Source organism: Misgurnus anguillicaudatus, chromosome 13, assembly GCF_027580225.2.
Source record: "Misgurnus anguillicaudatus chromosome 13, ASM2758022v2, whole genome shotgun sequence".
Classification (NCBI taxonomy): Eukaryota; Metazoa; Chordata; class Actinopteri; order Cypriniformes; family Cobitidae; genus Misgurnus; species Misgurnus anguillicaudatus.
In genome coordinates, this window is record NC_073349.2 from 27002947 (window position 1) to 27025060 (window position 22114).

The window sequence follows — 22114 nt, forward strand, 5'->3', positions numbered from 1 at the left end:
TGATTTTGTGCATAAAACAAGCAAAAAAATCTGCCAATGGGGTAAGCAAAAAAATCTTGAACAAAAATACTACACTGGAAAAAAATGATTTTCAAGAAAAAAAATCTTAGTATTTTTGTCTTGTTTCCAGTAAAAAATATCTAAAAATTCTTAAATTAAGATGCTTTTTCTTGACGAGCAAAATGACTCGAGAAAATATGTCTAGTTTTTAGAACAACAACTTTAAAATTTAAGTGATTTTGTGCATAAAACAAGCAAAAAAATCTGCCAATGGGGTAAACAAAAAATCTTAAACAAAAATACTACACTGCAAAAAATTATTTTCAAGAAAAAAAATCTTAGTATTTTTGTCTTGATTTCAGTAAAAAATATTTAAAAATTCTTAAATTAAGATGCTTTTTCTTGACGAGCAAAATGACTCAATTTTTTTTTGTTTTATGCACAAAATCAACAAAATGTGATATTTTTGGTCTAAACTATACTTATTTTCTTGGGTCGTTTTGCTCATCAAGAAAAAGCATCTTAATTTAAGAATTTTTTGATATTTTTGATTGTTTGCTTGTTAAATCCACTAATTCACTAAAATTTGAAAAAAATACTAACTAAGAAAGTATTCTTAGTATGTTTGTCTTGTTTTCAGTAAAAAATATCTAAAAATTCTTAAATTAGGATGCTTTTTTTGATGAGCAAAATGATCCTTGAACATTTTTCTTAAACACTAAATTCAAGAAAAATGTAAGAACATTTTGCTTACCCAATTGGCAGATTTTTTATTTTATTTTATTTTTTATGCACAAAATCAACAAAATGTGATATTTTTGGTCTAAAAACTAGACTTATTTTCTTGGGTCGTTTTGCTCATCAAGATAAAGCATTTTAATTTAAGAATTTTTTGATATTTTTACTGAAAACAAGACAAAAATACTAAGTAAGAAAAAAAATCATTTTTTGCGGTGTAGTTCAAGAAAAGAGATTTACGTTGGAAACGATAACTCGCGCCGTGCAACGCAAGGAAATGTAAAATCGTGAATTGGATAATTGGTGCTCTTTATAAAGCAAAACTATCGGTATCTCTCAGTATCAGTGGATGTTATTCTGTATAATCAAATTGGCAACGGGACAGAAATTTTGTATCAGTGCATCCCTATAGTCTCTAGCAACTGTTATAGCTTTGTAACTTTATAGCACATCTCATATTATTGCCTCTTTAAGGTAAATTGCTTCATTGTTGTCTTTAATTTTACAAGTCATTTTGGATAAAAGTGGGTATTAACTGTCAACATATCAAACAGTAGTCTCATACAATCTTCCAATCAAAATGAAAAAATATCATCAGACCTCTTTGAAAAGAAAACGTGTTATAGGAGCTACTCTAAAACATTTCACAGACATGAACAAAAACAGATGAGGCTTCCTTATAACACAGCACCACAGTAAAGTCACTTATTGTGTTTAAAAGATGTTTTGTCCATGTAACTCAACCCTGCTAAACGCTTTTTAAGTGACAATACTCAATGTATGGGTGTCTACCGCTGCCCTTGAGGTGCCCGGACTGGGTGTTGTTCCAAAGAAACTTAACAACGCTAGATAATAAAGAGCTTTTACGTCCGATATTTGTCACACTTGAGAGTCCGTGGCTTTGTTGAGTATTGGGTCAGTTTCAGTAAGACTGTGGGATAGCCCATACTGTTTGTTGCTTTACTGGTCAACAAAAGCAATAGACATGGATATGGTTACATTATAAAAGGATTATGGGAAGTACTGAGATCAGCAGTTGAAGGTTGGAGGTTATTCAAGGCTTCAGAGGTGAAGGATTTTGCACTGGTAAGTCTGATATATTTTTTTATTTAAGACCTTTTCTGGAATTCAAAGCACATTATGAAGATTAGGTATACAGTGTGAGAAAAAGAAAGGCATGTAAGTTGGCTCTGCGTACTTACTGGTATCATGTTGTTATTATATAGAGCTGTCAGAGAAACAACATTTATGATTCACACCTTTATTATAACCATTGTAAGACTTTGTCTCATTTTCAGATATCATTGAATTTCTATTTCAGTGTTATGCTTGTATGCTCAGATTGCTTATTTTCTTGGTCACAGGCACCTAAAGTATGACTCGATTATTATGGAAAACAGTGTTTCTCGTACTGGCTGTAACTATCAAAGGTACGCACCTCTATTTCATTTAGACAAAATGAAAAATAAATCTAAATTTAGAAATTAAACAATAAATCCCTCCATGCACACATATGCACACTATTAGTGTTGTTTATATATGAGTTTATGAAGTTTCCTTAAAAGAGATTTTGCAATATTTTCATGTTCAAGATATTTTTAATAAAGATACATTTAGCACTGCACACATAAAAGTACAAAAGCTGGGATGCTATCACTGGGACGGTACCCTTTAAAGGTGACATTTCACAAGATGTTTTTAAGAAGTAAAATAAGTCTTTGGTGTCCCCAGAGTACGTATGTGAATAATAATTTTTTATAGCATGTTAAAATTGCCACTTTATAGGTGTGAATCAAAAATTGCCGTTTTTAGGTGTGTCCCTTTAAATGCAAACGAGCTGATGAAATGCAAACACTGATCGCCATAATGGTGATTTGTTGAAATTGAAACTCAATTGTGCTATCAATCAGTTCTCTTTCTCTATCTGCACTAGTGCCGTGGTTGGATAGTGCAGATTAAGGGGCAGTATTATTATAAAAAGATCCCCTGCTGACATCACAAGATGAGCCACATTTCAATTACCTATTTTTTTCACATTTGGTTTACAAAAACTAAGTTACTGGGATGTTCTTCTTTACATTAAGTTAATAGAAGCACTGGGGACCCAATTATACTTAAACATGGAAAAAGTCCGATTTTCATGATATGTCCCCTTTAACTCATTCCCCACCAGCCATTTTTTTAAAAAGTTGCCCGGCAGCATTTTTTTGTGATTTTCACAAAATGCCTTTCAGGAAAATTTTCAGGAAATTTCCAGGAAATATTTAACCATACAAATATATCAAATGAAAGAACAGACCCTCTGCTTTAAAACAAACAATAAACAAACAAACAAACAAAATGGGAAAAAACATTTCATCCTATCTATATTTTTTCTCTGCTTATAAATTCTTAAAAATGGGTATTTTTCTTTAAAAATACATTATTTTTTAGCAAAAAGCTGAAATAATTGCATTTTTGTGACGGAATTTTGTTAGAGATCAGATCCAGAATGATTATCAAAACATACACAGAGTTTAAAATTAGTAAATAACGTTTTGGCTTTAGCTTTTTCATAAATTGAGTAGGTGCGCCATCTAGTGGATGATCGTGGTATTGCTGATTAACATAAAAATCATCTGAAACACCTTTTATATGCAAATGTCTTCTCTTAATTGACGAGATAACTTGAAAATGGCAGGGAAAGAGTTAAAAGATTTACTCTTTAGGTAAAGCAATGTGTCTTTAAGGTAGGCCTACCAAAAAGTGCCTTTGATGAACTAATATACACTCTTAAGGTACAAAGGTGTACTGCCTCTTTTGAAAGGGTACCACCCCATATATATAGCTTTTGTACCTTCCAGTATGCAAATGTTAGACTTTAATTTTTAATCTATAAAAGACGTTTTTCAACAAATTTTCACAATGCAAACATGGGGTACTTGTGTAACCGCAGGCTTTATTTAGCCTAGTTAATGCTAAAACTAACTTTATCATCTTCTAATCATACAATAAACAAAATGCAAAGCATGAAAAGGTTAATCTTTCTTAATCTTGCTTTTGAAATCCATTAGACACATTTTCACAAAGGATTATCGGGGGTCAAGAGGTCGTGCCTTACTCAATTAAATACCAAGCATCACTTCAGTATGATAGGAAGCATTACTGTGGTGGTACCCTCATTGATCCACAATGGGTGATATCTGCTGCCCACTGCTGGCGACCGTAAGTACTGCAGCAGTCAAATAACCCAAGTAACATTTGTATGTGAAATTTAAATAAAATGAATGCATTTCTTTTTTGATCTCCATAAATGATTTGGATGTTAAATCAATAGGGCCAGTGTGATTCAGGTAGTGTTGAGTGAACACAACCTTTCTAAAGAAGAGGGAGTTGAACAAGTGCTTAATGTATCCAAAATCTACAGTCATTTCGCCTACAACCCAAAAACATTTAACAATGATATATTACTCATTAAGGTAAGCAACACAACAATAAACCCTTTAATCTGTTCATTTTACAAATTGAATCAAAGGCTTAAAAACTCCTGAATAAATGTACAGAAACATGTTTGAAAACTGTTGTTTTTGCTCAGCAGAAGTTGTCGGGTTTATTTTTCCCAGCTCAGTGTTCCAGCACAGCTTAACGTTTACGTTCAGCCGGCTCCATTACCGGATACAGACACACCTGAGCCGTCCGGAGGGACCAGCTGTACTGTGAGTGGATGGGGAGTGACGCGTCTCTACAGTGCCTTTCTGTCACCGGTTCTGCGTGCAGTGGATGTGGAGATCATCCCTTTTTGCTTTTACTACTATAACTATAGAGTCAATGACAACATGCTTTGTGCTGGCTCTCGCTTCGGTGGAAAAGACTCATGCCAGGTAACCAGGGGCCAGAGTCTAAATGAATATTTGTTAAAGGTGCTGTGTGTGCAAATTCAATGGCGTCAGAAAATAATGGAATTGCAAATATAATGACAGAGGTTGTGCGTTGTAATGCATAAAAAATGTCGATACAACTTTATTTCAAGATTGCAATGCACAGCTTTCCTTTTGTTTGGAAATGCTGTTTGCAATATGGAACCATTAGTGTCTCCGAAATGGTACACTTTTATTTTTAAGAGGTCGGGTCCAAATGGATTGGAACTTTAATGCCTGATAGGATTACTTGTCAGGCTATTTACTTTTATAAAATCAATTAAGCACTTAGGGCTGTGTTGTATTGTAAATATGGTTAAAGAGTTTGCAGCCATGCCTGTAATCATAATATAATGCACATTTCTTTTCTTTGCATTATAATATAAGAGTCTCGGGTGGTCTTAGAGGTTTTAGACTTGCCTATACCTGCCTGTAGTCTGTTGGCTCCAAAAGCAACATTCTGCAAAGCCTGACCTCCAAATGTCTCCCCCCAAAGGTTTTTGTGAACATGGCCTTCTGGGCATGAGGGTGTGGTAAGCCGCCCCCAATTCACTGAAATTTTAGATGTACTGATATATGGCAACAAGGTTAGTAAATGCCAGGTGGGGGATTGGTCTTAACTTCTTCTTTTTGTAATAAATGAAAGAGGACATCATGGGTACACAAAACACTAGTGTAAGGCTACAAAAATATTATGAAAGATAAACAATGACATTAGAGAGTTTTATAGCTTTGTAGGTATTAGAGATTGTTGATGGAAAGTTTGGAGATTAACAGATAAATCATATTATGTAAATAGGCATATACAACGGGGAAAATAATATTTGATACATCAGCATTTTTATAAGTAAGGGGATTTCTAAGTGGGGTATTGACACAAAATTTCCACCAGATGTAGCCATCAAGCATCCATACAAAGAAATCAGAACATTTAAGTATACAAGTTGAGTCATAATAAGTAGAGTGAAATGATACAGGAAATAAGTATTGAACACACTTTATTTAACACTTTAAAAGCTTTTGTTGATGATCACAGCTTCTAGACGCCTCTTGTATGGAGGGACCACTCGTCTGCATTGCTCTTCCAAACAGATGGTCTTTAAATCTTGAAGGTTCCTTGGGCCTCTTTTATGAACTTTGATCTTCAGTTCTCTCCATAGATATTCTATGGGATTTATGTTTTCTTTCTTTGAAACCACTTAATTGTTTCCTTGGTCTTGTGTTTGTCCACCCTCTTTTCATTTTCAGCTTTCTGGTAGATGGCAGCAGATTTTTATTCAGAATGGTACATTCTCCATTCATCCTGCCTTCAAAATATGAAATCTGCCAGTACCCCTTGCAGAAAAGCAGCCCCAAACCATGATGCTTCCACCCACAAACTTAACTGTTGATATGGTGTTCTTGGGGTGGTGGGCAGTGCCATTTCTTCTCCAAACATGGTGTGTAGAATGACTGCCAAAAAGTTACATTTTGCTTTCATCTGACCATACTGTATTCTCCCAATAATCCACAGGCTTCTCCAAATGCTCTTTTGCAAACTTTAACTGAGCCTCAACATGCTTTTTGTTCAGCAGTGGAGTCTTGCGTGGTGAGCGTGCATGGATGCCATGGCGGTTGAGTGCATTGCTTAAAGTTTTCTTTGAAACAACAGTACCTGCTGATTTAAGGTCTTCGTGAAGTTCTACCCGAGTGGTTCTTTGCTCTTGGAGAACTCTCCTGATTATTCTTTGGACTCATCGGACAGGGATCTTGCTTGGAGCACCTGATCGTGGCCAGTTTATGGTGATCTGATGCTCTTTGTATAATGGCCCCCACAGTGCTAACATTCAGCATTCTGGAAATGCGCCTTTAACCATTCCCATCAAAATGCTTTTCAACGATAAGATTATGAAGATCTTGAGAGACTTCTTTGCTTTTACTCATCATGAAGTCTTTCCTGTGTGCCTCCTGGGTAATGAGAAGCCTTTATAGGCCATCAATTAGGACTAAAGCAGCTGATATCAATTAGTACTGATAAGGGGCAAGGTTTCTCTCTCAATACTGACAGATTTTAGGTGATCTCCTGGCTTTCTATGCCATTTTGCACCTTGTTATTTTCATGTGTTCAATACTTATTCCCTGTGTCATTTCACTTTATTTATTATGACTCAACTTGTATACTTAAATGTTTGGATTTCTTCGTATGAATTTAATATTTGGCCTGATGGCTACATCTGGTCTTAATGGCCAACCACGTTTATTTCAACAGAAAATACAGAAAAAAATAGTTTGCAGGACAAAATGGCGCTTTAGCAAAAGTCAGTATTTACTAGTGTTGACCTTTCTTGAATTCACTGGCTCACACTAAACACGCGACATCTTAGGTAAAGTTTAGGACTTTATTGTACATATACAACCCAGTTTTGCTTTTTCTGAATTATTGTACAGATAAGATCAGATTTTCTCCTTCCATTTAGCGGCAAAATCTGCATACACATGTCCTTAGTTCAGAAAAAGAGAAACATTCTTGTTTGTGTCACTTTCTCACAGGGTGATTCGGGTGGGCCACTGATCTGTGATGGGAATTTAGAAGGCATCGTGTCATGGGGAATAAGCTGTGCCCAACCATTTTATCCTGGTGTCTATACAAAAGTGAGAAACTACAACCGCTGGATCGACTGGATCATGAACGCTGACAACTAAAATACACCGTCGTCAAAATGTGGGAAGTGTTGCCATTAACTCAGAATTAGGGAAAAACTCTGATCTCATTATTGCATCCATAATCTCAAAATAATAATGTGCGCACAAACTTTTGTTTAAACTTGTTTTATTTTCAAATAAAATACATTTGTTCAAGCCCATTTTTATTACATTTCTGTTGTGTTACTTCCTGCCACTAACATGAAAATAAAGGCAAAAAAGTTGAGTGTGTAAGGTATAAAATCCTAAAAAGTCAGAATCTTGACATAAATGTATTAAATTTTGCAAAGTGATAGTCAGCCATTAAGCATTCAGCAAATACCTTAAGACAATATGAAAACAAAAAAGCTAAACAATGAATTATACAAGCGCTTGCATTCCAACTTTAAAAATAGAAAAACCTGTCTGTCAGTATCATTAAGATTTATAGAACTGTCACAATGTTTTTAAAAGACTTTAAAACAAGCTGCTCCTTGAAATATCTTTATTGAAATCATATTTTCATGTCTGTGACCTCTGTACTAAAGGAACAGGATATACTTACATAAAAGTCTTTGCTTGCTTTCATTTAAATTTATTGTAGTCCTTTGAGAAAGCAGATACATCTATAAAACAACATTTAGGTACATCAGTTTTTAAGTGCTTATTATACGGTTTAATGCAAATAAATCTTTTGTACATTCTTGCCCTCAGACACAAATTATTTCTTGGATTTTAAAGCAAATATTCTATAATGATGTTTCTGTTTGTTGTTATAAAGGGTTCACACATTGCTTCATTGAAACTCCTCCCCATATACATTACTCCACAGTGTCAAAGGATCATTGCATCCATTAATCATTTGCTCCCTTCAGAGTCACGTACATATTAACTTGTGACTTGAAGGCAAGGACTACTTCTTCAATGAGCAGCAGTATGAACACCTGGAGCCCACAAGATCTTGTTCAGAAATCTCAAGAAGCCAAAAATCTTGCCTACTGTCCCTACAGCAAATTCAGGGTTGGGGCAGCTGTCTTAACAAGCGATGGATCCGTCTTTACAGGTGAGAGGTGACTTTCTTAAACTACTTAAACCAATATGAGGGAACTGATGTTAACTAGATTCATGTATAGTTTTGATCTTAAGTATTGGCAGGTGTGTGATGACATTTCATTGTATAATTCTGTACACTGTATAAGAAAAAATTGTCAAAATGGGGCAATACCCTTTAAAAAGGTCTTAATACCGTACCCTTTAGGGTCAGATATGTATACATTTGGTACCTATATGTACTTTTGAGATACTAATAACCTCTCTTTGGTACCAATATGTATCTCTGAGGTACTACTATGAACTCTTTAGGTGAAAGTTGTACCGCCCCAGACAGTGACAGCTTCATGATTCACACTTGATGATGCTGAATACGGTTTTTTTTTGTACCTTTCTGTAATCCTTAAAGGAACAGTATGTAAGAAATGTATATCAAGTAATCATAAAATGGCCCTGATATGTCACTAGACATTAAGAAATCATTTTAATTTCAAATACTTATATCACTGACAACAGTGGTCCGGCCAGGATATTGTCATTTAAAAAGTGGAATTGCAGCCCTCAACTGATGTTTCTGTTGTCATTTTGTGTATTGGCCACCAGTTGTGTGATTGCAGTACCAGTTTTAGCCACAAGTTTTGTGATTGCAGTACCCGTTTTGGCCACAATCCTACATACTGCTCCTTTAAAGTGCAATATAGACAATGTACTATGACTAAGCATTAACAAACTACAAATTTAGAAATAATGGAGTAATATTTTGCTTAGGCAACAACAAAAAAGCACAAAATTACAAAACAATTGATGCATGTATCATGTCTGCAAAACAGGACATGTTTTGTGTTAGCACAAGCCTTTCATTCATATTCTTTCTGTACAAATGTTTTATGGCTGAAGAGATATACATACAGTACATGTATTCTACATGTGTTTTACTGGTTTGTCAATAAATCATATTAATGCTTCATGTACTCTTAAAGGTTGTAATGTAGAGAATGCATGCTACAGTCTTGGTTTGTGTGCTGAGAGAACGGCGATCACCAAGGCTGTGTCTGAAGGTCACAAAACCTTTACGGCCATCGCAATTGCCAGGTAGTTTGTTAGTTGGCTGAATATTAATATTTTAAGTAAATACTGTGGAATGCTATTACTTTAATAAGCTGTCTTTTGTGCAGTGACCTTGAAGATCGGTTTATTTCTCCATGTGGAGCCTGTCGGCAGGTCATGAGAGAGGTTAGTATTTTTGGACCTTTCTATAAATTAAGTTAATCTTCTGTTATTTTACACTCACACGGCCATTGATAATTAACACAGAGGTTGTGTCATCTCTCTTTACAGTTTGGCTTACAATGGGACATTTATATGTCAAAGGCTGATGGATCTTACAATTTGATGAAAGTGGAAGAACTTCTGCCATGTTCATTCGGCCCTGATGACCTAAGAGCAGGAGAAAATCACTAGACTTTACAAAATTACTGTTACAGTCTGAATTTGCAGGATGAAAGGACAGAGAGACACTGTATATAAAGTGTAAGGAAAATTAAACACAGTTTTATTATAGTAAAAGTGTAGTGACCACGTTTTTATTTGGGGGGGGGTTAATTACCATTTGTATTGCCCATTTTATTACAAATATCATGGTTCAACTATGGTAACTGTAGTAAGACAACACTCTTAAAAATGCTGGGTTTTATATATATATATATATATATATATATATATATATATATATATATATATATATATATATATATATATATATATATATATATATATATATCTCGGGTCAAAAAGCGAAGATGTAATTTAAAATATGCTGGGTTGTTTCAACCCATAGTTGGGTCAAATATAAACATTTTCTGGGTTAACCCAACATCTGGGTTTGTCCCTTTTTGACCCACACTGGGTTGAAAATAACCAAGCATTCTATTACAGGACATTTTTAGAATGGATTTAAATAAATTTTTTACGAAGCTTTCTGTGTTTGATTCGGTCCGATAATTGGATGTTTTATATGCCATTTAGAATATGTTTTATTTTTGTTTGTGTGATTTTTTGAACATATATTTTTGATGTGTGCAGCACTTTGGTCCATTTTTATGGTTTTGAAAGTGGTTTATAAATTAGAGTTTAGTTATGGTACCATTATGAACCAGCATAAATCCTTACAAAATGCAGTGTTTGTTATTCAGTAAGATTTAATGGGGTTTTATTTGTTATACACCAGACATTATTTCACAAACAGAACCCAACACATTACCAGACCCACCATCAGATTGTTATAGTTCCCATTAAAACCAACACAACTCCCATTATAACCATTAAATTAATTAGAAATTCTGTAGGGTTTTTTAAACAATACTAAAGGTAAAAACGTTGGTTGTTCGTAAAGAAAATATTAATCTGTAAACTCGTAACGAATAACCCTCGTCTGCACCGCAGCGTCAAAATATTGGGACTTTTATTTTAAAATATCTAGAAAGAGACTTTTATTTTGAAATACATGCATAAACATCTCGCCTGCCAATCCGCGTTACATAAACATTGTCCTTGAGTAATAATGTAGGGAGAATCTGAGGCAGTTTAAAGGCCTTGTTTATCTGTTATTGTGGGAACTTTGGTGATATATTTCGAGCAAAAATGTCAGTAAAACACGCCATAAGCCGGGGTATGGAGTTTGGGAGATCCGTTTTCCAACTGGGTCTCTTGAAACCAGCCGCCCGTGTGGCAGCGAAGTTCCGCGGTGATCGACTGCGTGTGTCACCGCAGACCCGCACTGTCCAGCCGCAGAGCTTCTTGCCCGCGCGGTACCGCTTTTACAGGCTGTCTGTCAGCGGGATGGCCGCTCGGCTTCAGTCGGGTGGTTTCAGGAGACTGATCGGAGGCGGGTCACCCAGGAACAGAGCAGTTTTCCTGGCTTTTGGTGTTGGATTAGGACTTATTGAACAACAACAGGAGGAGGACAGAAAGAGCGCGGCGCTGTGTCAGGAAATACAGGTGACATCCCATAACATAACACCCTAATAACTTGGATTGTATATTTTAATAAACAGAAGTTGATCATAAAAAGTACAAAAAATTACATTGTTAAAAAACAGTTCAGTGGTTTACTTACCATTACAAATGATGAACCATAAGCTGTCTTATTCCAGTATGATTTAATGGTGTTTTACTGGTTCTCATCCACCAGATAACATTATCCATTATAGTTTCCATTAAAACCATTACAATTACTTTTATAACCATTAAATCCATTAGAAATGTTGTAATTTTTTTTTTTTTTTTTAATTCAACAGGTAATTTGTACAGTATGCTTTTCGTTTTGAAAATTAATGATTTTACTAAAGTAAATTACACATTTTAGTGTTAACTATAAAGTGGCAATTTAAACATGCTGTAATAGATGATCTATATTGTATTTTGAACTAAAACTTCACATATGTACTCTAGGAAAACCAAAGATTTTTTTACATCTAAAAAAGTTTCTGTCTGTTTGTACTGTAGGCTGTATTCAAAAAGAAAAAGTTTCAGACGCCTCTGAAGTCCTTTACATCAGGATACAGGTTGGAGGATTATGTGATCGGGAAACAGATCGGGAAAGGTTGCAATGCTGCTGTGTACGAGGCTGCAGCTCCGTTTGCGCTCCCTGCGGAGAATGAAAAGTGTTCGCTGGTTCAACTGGACCAGAATGAAGACGACAAGAAGAATGCAGGACCATTTCGATTCTCAACTACATCCAGCTTTCCTTTAGCTATGAAAATGATGTGGAACATTGGGGTAAGAGCGTTTTAGCTTGACTAATTCTGTTATAGAAAGGAAAATTTATCTTGTATATTAGTTTATGGGTCAGTGACAAAAACGGTTTGGCAAGATGATAAATTCAGTTAAAAAAACATGCATCAAGTTTATTTCAATGCACAGTGTATTTATGTTGATTTTATGCAATAAAAATTACATTTGCACCATTTTTATGAAAGTTAAGACTTAATGGACCTGAAAATGTCAAATGGTGTAACCGCTAATTGCGCCAAAGAAGAGAAATATTAAATATTTTATCCACCCTGATGTAAGTGTAATCATCATCAAAATAATAATAATTTTAAAAACATTTTATTCGTTATTTCTAAATGTAATTTTTAATGAGTTTTTGTACTATTTGTCCTGACATCTGCTGAAAACAGCTCTGTTTTCTAAAAAAAAATTGACAAAAGATGAAAAAATGTATGTAAAAAATCATTTAACACTAAACTAGATGATTATATTTTATTCCACATTTTTTAATGAATAAATTTATATTTCTATAAAAAAATACTATTTATACCAATTGACACTGACCGGTTACACCAGATTGACTTTTTTGCATTTATCCCCCTAATATTCTTATAAAATGAAATAAAACCAGAAATTTTAGACTTGTTCCTTAAAAAAGAGAATGCATGCAAGTAATCTGCAAATTTAGTTTGAAATTTTAACCTTTTTACATTTAATTTATCCATACGGACACACAATAATTAACAGCACGCCTTTGACCCTTATAAAGTGAGAATGAAGTAGAAAAATGTTTTTTAAGTGTTAGGCCAAAGGTTTGTTTTGATAGGGCAAAAGGAACAAAACAATGTTTAATACAAACTAGGCCTAGGATAACATTTATAATAAAATCGGCTTTACATGGAGAAGACAACATTTATTGTGTAGTGAAAACTGTTTCTTGTTTATTTTAAAGGCCTTGCAAACACTCAAACTTTACATTTTCCTCTTTCTCATATAACTATATTCTTTCACTATGAATTTAGCGATAATAAATATTAAGTTTGATTGGAAAGACTTTGTTGGTAACTTGTACAGCAAAAACAGTTTGCATACTGTACATTTTCATTTATAATATTTAATTTATTATCTAATAGGCTGGATCATCTAGTGATGCTATCCTTCGATCCATGTCCATGGAGTTGGTCCCTTCATCCCCACAGGCCTTACCGAAAGAACAGCGAGTGATTGCTTTAGATGGGTGAGTTCACGTGTACAACAAAATCTTTAAATAGACTGAACCTCTATTGCCAACCATCAACATTGCTGTGCTATTTTTACAGCCATTTTGGACCGGTGCCTAAAAGACTAACTGCTCATCCCAATGTGATCACGGTATACCGGGCTTTCACTGCAGACGTACCCCTGCTACCTGGTGCTCAGGAAGAGTATCCCGATGTCCTGCCACCCAGACTCAATCCTATGGGTTTAGGCAGCAATCGCACACTGTTCCTGGTCATGAAGAATTACCCATGCACCCTGCGTCAGTACCTGGCGGTTGGTGTGCCAACCCGGATGCAGGCGTCTCTGATGTTCCTGCAGCTGCTGGAGGGTGTGGACCACCTTTGCAGACAAGGCATTGCTCATCGAGATCTCAAATCGGATAATGTTCTTCTAGAATTCGATCGCAGTAGGATTTCCAAAAGCCAATTTATTATGCTAATGTGCACACGTATTTAAAATATTTCAGCTACAATTACAGTACACCCATTATTTTACAGCTGGGTGTCCCAGACTGGTGATCACTGATTTCGGATGCTGTCTGGCAGAAGACTTTAGTCTCAAACTGCCCTTTAACAGCTTGTGGGTTAACAGAGGAGGAAATGGCTGTCTGATGGCACCTGAGGTAACTTACAGTGTGTGATCTTGGTTGACCCAAGTAGTATGGCTGGTTAAACTAGTGGCTTAGTGGGATAATTTGTGATGTTTTATAGGTTAGTAAATGAACTGTCTATATACTTCTAGGTGGCAACTGCCGTTCCAGGTCCAGGAGTAACAATCGATTACAGTAAGGCAGATGCCTGGGCCGTAGGGGCCATTGCTTATGAGCTTTTCGGGCAGCCGAACCCCTTCTACAGTGCACAGGGCCTGGAAAGTCGCAGTTATCAGGAAAGAAATCTGCCCCCATTGCCTGATACTGTACCTGCTGATGTACAACTCGTGGTGAAATTATTGCTACGCAGAAATAATCACAAGGTACTGTCTTCATACTGATCAATGAATCAATGTCTGGGTCATATTTCACCTCCAATTCAATAAAAAACAAGTATTATTGTTGCATAAAGAAAATGCATCCGAATTTTTCATCCACTAAGAATTTTTTGCATTGTGAAATAATTTTTTATTACAATTATTCACATTCATTCAGAGTACTGTAACTAAAAAATCAACATAAGGGCTGTCAAAGATTAATCGTGATTTTTTTTTGGCATAATATATGTGTGTGCACAGTGTGGAATTATGTTGTATATATGAACACCCACACACATGCATGTATGTATTTTAGAAACATTTAAATGTATATGTATTTTTATTTAGATTTTGATATATTTTATTATATATTAACAAAACAATATATACAAAATAATTACACACAATACACACAAATATATATTATGCAAAAAGAAACTTTTATTTTGTATGCGATTAATCGCAATTAATGTTTCGACAGCCCTACAATACATTAAATTAAATTTTTGTAAAAAAAAAAAAAACATTTAAAAATTTCATTAAAATACATTTTATACTACCATGACAGTACAAAAATAAGCTTTGTTTTAAAATATTAAGCTGAAATATATCACCCATACATGTTCATGACAGATTTACTGAAATGTGACCAGCTTAAAGAATTAGTTCACCCCAAAATGACAATTTTTTCATAAATCACTTACCCATGTGTCGTTCCAAACCAAAGTCCCTCGATTGTCCTCAGAATAAAAAAAACAACAAAAAAACAAATGATTTAGGCCCTGTTTACACGAGAACACTCGAGGGTGAAAGCGTACAAATATTTTATCCGATGTGCCTTTTGTTTACACGGCGACAGCATTTTTGGGGCTAAAAAATGCAAAAAAGTTAGCCACTCTCCAGAGTGGAAATCTTAAAAAGGCTCTACCGTCGCGTTCCCGTCTAAAGGGTAAAAACGCAAAAGTCTGGTCACTGTGACTCTCGTTGCGTACGTGTTTACGTCACATGCATGCGCCAGTTCAGGAAAATAGCAACAAACGTGTCGGATTATTTCCATACCTTAATTCAACAATTTGTTTTTGTCTCTTTGGTCCTTCAGTGCGCGTTCACATGCAGACTACGGCGCATGCTGCGGACGTAGTTTACCGTTTTTATGTTTTTTTTTTTGTTCATTTTTTGCTTAAAGCCATTATGCAAACATTATAAATGCACAAATTACTTGCCAGCGTATTCTTTGTCTGTACGCTGGCAACTACGTCAGCAGGTCACGTCAGCAGCATGTGCCGTAGTCTGCTCGTAAACGCGCACTAAACGACCACGGAGGAAAACACATCGTTGAATAAAATTGTTTGTTTTCTTTGCGCACATGTGTTCTCATCGCTTCACCATATTATTATTGGACCTTTTTGGCCGGTGTATTTGATTCTTTTCTGGGCTTGATTGTGAAATCAAGTCTATGGGACAGTCACAAGCTTAAGACAATCAAAATACTTTGTGGTTTAGAACGACACAGGGGTGATTTAAGATAAAATTGCAATTTTGGTGTAAACTAACCCTTTAAAGTCATGTTTTGGGTATCTAAGGCATACTACATAATTTAAAGAAAAATCAACCCGTGATTTATTTAATATTGACTCCGTAAGGTCATGTCAAAGATTAAAATCTTGTTTAATAAGTGACTTATTTACACAATCTTTGGTAATCCACAAGCGTCCCAGTGCACGTGTGGCTGCCAACATACTTCACATCAGTCTGTGGGGCAAACGTGTCCTGGCCAGCTTGGACCGAGCCAGATCGGATAAGCTGATCGACTGGCTGCTGTGTCAGTCTGCCGTGGTCCTCCTGAATGTCCGCGGGCCTGGCGGGAGCTCTGTGGAAGCTGAACTTCAGAGATCTTTCCTCTCTAACATAGACCTTGAAGATCTCCGCACCGCAGTCAGCTTCCTTATGTACGAACAAGAACACAGCAGTCTCTGCTAGTACACTACACTGAATCACAGTGTATTCATTTGCTTTAAAAAAAGCACTTTATTAAGCAACACTGTGGAAGCACTTTAGTTTAATTGTCGCTGTAATATGTTGAAATTGTGCCAATATATGAATTTGCTTTTATAGTATTCATTATAATGATGCTCGAGGAATAGTGCACAAGAATACATTTTGTGATGGATTTATTTTGTCAGAATAACTTGCAAATGTGGGATAAAAGTAAAAAATTAAAGGACACAGTAATGACATCATGTACATGTATAACTGTGTGTGCTAATAAAAAGACATTTGATGACTGGTTTGTTGTATTTTTGTGTTTATTAAATGTGGTAAGTAACCCATATACTGCACTATAATAACATTACAGAATTACGTTGCAAAATAGTATGCAAGAGTGCCCCATACTTCCATACTACGTACTGTTCTAGTAGGAGAGAAGTATGAAAAGTATGTAACCATACCCAGAGTCCAGCCCCCTATCACGCCACGGGCGAAAGTTCATTTGAGTCCCTAACTTCAAGATATAACTTTATTTGGGAAACTTTCCTTACATTAAAAGCGAAATCGTTGCACGCGAGGGCTGCACCATGTTGTCTTTGACCAAAATCGCAAATCAAACTCGAGTCTTTGGTGGCTTGCAGGTTTTTAAAACGTGTTCCTCTCAAAGAGCGATAAACAGTAAAGATGTCGACACGAATCAGGTTAACGTAGTCTCTGTCAGGCGAATGAGTTTTAATGTCCCACCGAGCGCAGAGTTTGTGGCGCGAGTCAGCGGCATCGCCACGATGTGTAAATTACCGTTTCACAAAACAGCCGACGGTCTCGACGCCGCTTTTGTCGGAGTACCGATCGACACCGGGACATCTAACCGACCGGGTGCAAGGTACAGTACAGTACACGAATGTACAGATGCAAGATAATAATGTGCACGTGTAAGGTAGGCTACAGTAAAACAACACTGCAAGATAATGCATTGGGCATGTGCACAGTTATTGGCGTTTCAAATGCATATGTTCATTATTATTATGTGCATTATAATTACTTTTAGCGTTTATTATTAATAAATTAATAATATTGATTTTATATGCGCTTTAAAACCTATATTTTGTTTATTTGACGAGTGAAAATGTTTTTATAAAAATATTAGTCTTAAAAACTATACGAATGATATTTCAGCTATTAATAATATTTTATCAATAATTAATTATTAATTTCTTTACAAAAAACGTTTTTAATGAATGACGTAACGAGGATAAAGCAGCCAATAGGAGCCCAAAAAAGATGGGCACTCCCTCAAAGCTGCGTAAAAAGCATCCCAGTGTAATATAATAAGTTGGCACAATTTTATTTTTCTCCACATTAACTAGAAAAACAAATTTCAGTCAGAAATGTCTTTAGATGAAATGCTTTTTTTAAGGATCACAAATAAAATTCAGTCAAGTCAGTCAAGTAATCTGAATGGTAATGATTACTCTCGGATAATGCATTGTGCACAGTTATTGGCGCTTTAAATGCATATGTTAATGTAAATATTTACATTTCCTAATAAGTTAATTAATATGAATGTATTTTAATAGCATTATATCATATTTATATGTGCTATAAAAACGTTTAAAACGTATATTTTGTTTATATGACGAGTGAAAGTCTTAAAAATTATACCAATGATATTTCAGCTATTAATAATATTTTACTAATAATTATTATATTACACTGGGATGCTTTTTATGCAGCTTTGAGGGGGTGCCCATCTTTTCTGGGCTCCTATTGGCTGCTTTATCCTCATTACGTCATTCATTTAAAAACAATTGTAAAGAAAGAAATGAATAAGTTGGCACAATTTTATTTTTCTCCACATTAACTAAAAATAATTTCAGTCAGAAACATCTTTAGATCAAATTGTTTTCAGGGTCACAAATAACATTCAGTCAAGTCTGAAGTAATGTTTACTCTTGGGTGAATTTAGGTATATTGGGACACAATTTACCTAAATTTACCATATACAGTGCAAAAAAATTTTTTCAAGAAAAAAATTCTTAGTATTTTTTTCTTGTTTTCAGTTAAAATATCTAAAAATTCCTAAATGAGCAAAACGACCCAAGAAAATAAGTCTAGTTCTTAGACCAAAAATATCAAATTTAAGTGATCAAAAAAATCTTGATCATTTTTCTTAAACACTAAATTCAAGGAAAATTCAAGAAAAATGTGCTTATCCCATTGGCAGATTTTTTTTTTTTTTTTTTTTTTTGCTTTTTTTATGCACAACATCACTTAAATTTTATATTTTTAGTCTGAAAAAGAGACTTATTTTCTTGGGTCATTCCGCTCATCAAGAGAAAGCATCGTAATTTAAGACTTTTTAGATATTTTTTACTGAAAACAAGGCAAAAATACTAAGACAATTTTTTCTTGTTTTTTTGCAGTGTATTTTATGATTAAATTGGTCACACTTATCAATATTTGGCATGACAGAAAATACCATGATGTCCTCTTTGCGATCAAAAAGTGCCAAACAAATGTCTACTACAAATAGTAAAAATTAAGTTCTCTCAAGACAATAATCACATACAGAAACTTAAATGCAATCCTTTACATCAGTGCTTGTACTGTCCGTATGACTATTTACCCCAAAATGTCACCTTTTCTGTTGTCTACAGATTTGGTCCTAGACATATTAGGGCAGAATCGGCTATGATAAGAGCATACAACGGCTGGACACGCGCCGCACCGTATGAATCGATGAACGTTGCAGATATTGGTGACGTAAATGTCAATCTCTTTGATCTGAAGGACACCTGCAAGAAAATCCGCGAGGCCTACCGCGAAATAGTGGCAACTGGCTGCATCCCACTTACATTGGGTGAGAGTTAAATTGCAATAGTTCACCTTCATAGTGTTTAAAGCTTGCATGACTTTATTTCATCCATTAAAATGCTATATATCCATATTTCTTCATATTCCTGCAATATTAACCTTTAATAACATTTCTAGGAGGTGATCATACAATTGCATACCCAATTCTTCAAGCTGTTGCTGAGAGGTTGGTGCAAAAACAGGAAACCTCCCATCTGCCTATTCTTATAGACCCAGTCTTGATATAACTCCAGAAACACTGCTGTTTCTTATGTTCAGACATGGACCGGTGGGCCTGATACATGTAGATGCCCACGCAGACACAAGTGACATGATTCTGGGTGAGAAGATCGGGCACGGGACTCCTTTCAGGCGATGCGTGGACGAGGGACTGTTAGACTGCAAGAGGGTGGTACAGATCGGGCTAAGAGGACCAAGTTATTCACCAGACAATTACGAGTGGAGCCGAGCACAGGTACGAGTCCAGCTAATCTGTTTGGTGCTGCAGAGATGTCTTTAATTATTTAACTTATAGAAATCGCTCGGATGAAACATTAAACTTTTGTTAATGTGCATTTAGGGTTTCCGTGTAGTGGAGGCTGTTGAATGCTGGCACAAATCTCTTGTTCCACTCATGGAGGAGGTTCGGGCTCAGATGGGAACCGGACCTGTTTATCTCAGTTTTGACATAGATAGTCTGGACCCTGCATTTGCTCCAGGCACGGGAACACCAGAGATCGCAGGTCTCACACCCATTCAGGTACATTATAGCTGTCCAAGCTGATATGAGTTATATGCATTCATGCACATGTGGGCTATAAAAAATTGCATAAACTATTATGATTTGGGACACTTATTCTATCTGTCATAGTATACAGTAGTGATAGACCAGCCGATATATCGGGCCGATATTTGCAAGTTTTATGTGTATCGGCATCGGCCGATACGTGGCTGCCATGTTCGCCGATTTTTTTCCGGCATTATGTTGTATAGTGCTGGAAGCCGCAAGCGATTGCAGGTCATGTGACTAAAAACAACCAACCTTTCCATGACAACATCGAAAGATGGTTCCATAGCACCCTCACCTTACTATTTGTTAAATATAGTTTTTTTAAGTTCAATAAATTGTACTTTTAACATTTGGCATCATCGTGTCACTTTTATGATGTCAATTAAGTGAGCAAAAGCAGTATCGGCTCCAAATCGGCATCCTGTATCGATTATCGGCTAAGGCTGATGAAAAAAAAAAACGGCATCGGCACTGAAAAATCCATATCGGTCGATCCCTAGTATACAGTATGGATAGTATTCAGTTTGGGAAGCAGCCTAAATCTCTCAGATATGAGCAGACTTTGCACACAGATGTTCAGTATTAACTTTAGGTTAAATGCAGAGTTGGTAATAAATATACTGCAAAGTAAAGTTGTGCAATTGTCACCTGATTTGACACCGTTTTGGTTAAAGATTGTTGAATTGTGGAATTTGGTTTCAGGGTCTTGAAATCATTCGAGGTTGTCGGGGTGTAAACCTTGTAGGGTGTGATTTAGTCGAAGTTGCTCCAGCCTATGACACCACAGGTACTGTATAACATTGTCTACATTTATTAATGCAAAAGATTTTACATTTCATACCTTCTAGTCTTTTTGCAAAAATTTGTTTTGATCTTTTCACAGGTAACACTGCTTTGACCGGAGCTAATCTACTTTTTGAAATGTTATGCGTCCTTCCAAAAGTTAAATATTATTAATTGCTTAAACTTTCTGATGATGTCTATCAAATTTCATATCAGGGAGTTAAAACGTCTCCGAAAGCAATCTACACTTTATACGTACATAAGCTTTTTTATTCACATACCAAATGAACATACAATATAACATCGGTAGCACATTTGATACGTTTATTAAGTGCAATATTTTTTCAAATGTTCATTCTTCTTCAAATTCTGAATATTAAAACAAACCAATTATGTTCCACAAATATGGAAATAATTAAAACATTTTATTTCATATTCATTCGATAATTTCATTTTTTAAGGATAACATAATAACATGACAATACTTTACACCACAGACATTAAATATATTTCCATTCAGGGTAAATAAGCCATTAAAATTTGGCATGGTTCAACGTTGACTATCTTAAATGTAAGATATTTGCCAGTGCATTGCAAGAAAGTAAATAAATGCTATTCGTACACAACAGTGAAACTAATACAACATCGCAAATAGTAAAGTGTAATGAATGTTCATGGAACACCATACAAATAAAGTTTTAAAATCCTTATAAATCATTGCTCGAAACATCTCAGCATGGAAGACTTCATATAGGAGCCCACTTTTCTCCTGTCTTTGCATCTGTGATAGTTACAGTACATCATGAAATATCTTATATAAATAACATGACAACATAAAGTTAGTCTGACTGACAAACTATCAGGTTTTGTGTTTTGTCAGCTGTTTAGACTCAGAACTAGCAATGCCTGATTTATGTCCTGTTAAGACTTGTTTAGCATGCCACAGCACATCATAAAAAATGAAAGCTAGATAAAAATGTTGATGATGATCTATTATGTCTTGACCTGCACATTTAATAGTTTCACTATACAGGTGCATATAAACAATAAGAGGTCAAAACCTTTTGCTTTATTTTAACTCTTTACTTGCACTCTCCATCTTGTTGGAACAATTTTTATAGGAACTCATTTTTTACATGTAATATTATTGTGTTACTATTTACACCTGACAAATGCATGTGGAGGGTCAGATGATGATCCTATTTTACAGATATCGCTGTAATGTCGTGCCAGCTGTGTTACAGTTTCTATCACGAGTATATTGACAACAAGTGATGCACAACAAGAGAATTAAACTTAAATCTTAAATATTCTTGTTTTCTTTTTAGCTTAGATGTTGCACTTAAGGGGTTAAATT

At 35.3% G+C, this 22114-nt stretch overlaps 4 protein-coding genes across 4 annotated transcripts; all 4 read left to right on the forward strand.

Annotated features, from left to right (window-relative positions):
• Positions 1-1520: 1520 nt before the first annotated feature.
• Positions 1521-7488, forward strand: LOC129431529 (trypsin-3). The gene is made up of 6 exons (XM_055189481.2): positions 1521-1824; positions 2103-2168; positions 3792-3942; positions 4055-4196; positions 4341-4598; positions 7164-7488. Exons 2-6 carry the CDS (start codon positions 2114-2116, stop codon positions 7314-7316), a joined length of 759 nt encoding a protein of 252 aa, XP_055045456.2. The 5' UTR covers positions 1521-1824; positions 2103-2113; the 3' UTR covers positions 7317-7488.
• A 212-nt stretch (positions 7489-7700) lies between these two features.
• cdaa (cytidine deaminase a) lies at positions 7701-9911 on the forward strand. Its single transcript, XM_055189482.2, has 4 exons — positions 7701-8358; positions 9326-9437; positions 9521-9578; positions 9684-9911. Exons 1-4 carry the CDS (start codon positions 8220-8222, stop codon positions 9804-9806), a joined length of 432 nt encoding a protein of 143 aa, XP_055045457.2. The 5' UTR covers positions 7701-8219; the 3' UTR covers positions 9807-9911.
• A 953-nt stretch (positions 9912-10864) lies between these two features.
• On the forward strand, positions 10865-16626 carry pink1 (PTEN induced kinase 1). The gene is made up of 7 exons (XM_055188314.2): positions 10865-11342; positions 11850-12122; positions 13250-13353; positions 13436-13782; positions 13874-13998; positions 14118-14348; positions 16053-16626. Exons 1-7 carry the CDS (start codon positions 10986-10988, stop codon positions 16320-16322), a joined length of 1707 nt encoding a protein of 568 aa, XP_055044289.2. The 5' UTR covers positions 10865-10985; the 3' UTR covers positions 16323-16626.
• Positions 16627-16818: 192 nt separating this feature from the next.
• On the forward strand, positions 16819-22065 carry agmat (agmatinase (putative)). Its single transcript, XM_055188315.2, has 7 exons — positions 16819-17214; positions 18989-19191; positions 19323-19371; positions 19464-19659; positions 19765-19944; positions 20677-20761; positions 20858-22065. Exons 1-7 carry the CDS (start codon positions 16919-16921, stop codon positions 20929-20931), a joined length of 1083 nt encoding a protein of 360 aa, XP_055044290.2. The 5' UTR covers positions 16819-16918; the 3' UTR covers positions 20932-22065.
• The last annotated feature ends 49 nt before the right edge of the window (positions 22066-22114 follow it).

Coding starts and splice junctions, on each gene's coding strand:
- agmat (XM_055188315.2), top strand. CDS start 16,919: ATGTTGTCTTTGACCAAAATCGCAAATCAAACTCGAGTCTTTGGTGGC. Junction 17,215..18,988: donor TCTAACCGACCGGGTGCAAG/GTACAGTACAGT, acceptor TGTTGTCTACAG/ATTTGGTCCTAGACATATTA. Junction 19,660..19,764: donor ACGAGTGGAGCCGAGCACAG/GTACGAGTCCAG, acceptor ATGTGCATTTAG/GGTTTCCGTGTAGTGGAGGC.
- LOC129431529 (XM_055189481.2), top strand. CDS start 2,114: ATGACTCGATTATTATGGAAAACAGTGTTTCTCGTACTGGCTGTAACT. Junction 3,943..4,054: donor GCTGCCCACTGCTGGCGACC/GTAAGTACTGCA, acceptor TTAAATCAATAG/GGCCAGTGTGATTCAGGTAG. Junction 4,599..7,163: donor GTGGAAAAGACTCATGCCAG/GTAACCAGGGGC, acceptor ACTTTCTCACAG/GGTGATTCGGGTGGGCCACT.
- pink1 (XM_055188314.2), top strand. CDS start 10,986: ATGTCAGTAAAACACGCCATAAGCCGGGGTATGGAGTTTGGGAGATCC. Junction 13,999..14,117: donor GCTGTCTGATGGCACCTGAG/GTAACTTACAGT, acceptor ATATACTTCTAG/GTGGCAACTGCCGTTCCAGG. Junction 14,349..16,052: donor TACGCAGAAATAATCACAAG/GTACTGTCTTCA, acceptor GTAATCCACAAG/CGTCCCAGTGCACGTGTGGC.
- cdaa (XM_055189482.2), top strand. CDS start 8,220: ATGAGCAGCAGTATGAACACCTGGAGCCCACAAGATCTTGTTCAGAAA. Junction 9,438..9,520: donor ACGGCCATCGCAATTGCCAG/GTAGTTTGTTAG, acceptor TCTTTTGTGCAG/TGACCTTGAAGATCGGTTTA. Junction 9,579..9,683: donor GTCGGCAGGTCATGAGAGAG/GTTAGTATTTTT, acceptor CTCTCTTTACAG/TTTGGCTTACAATGGGACAT.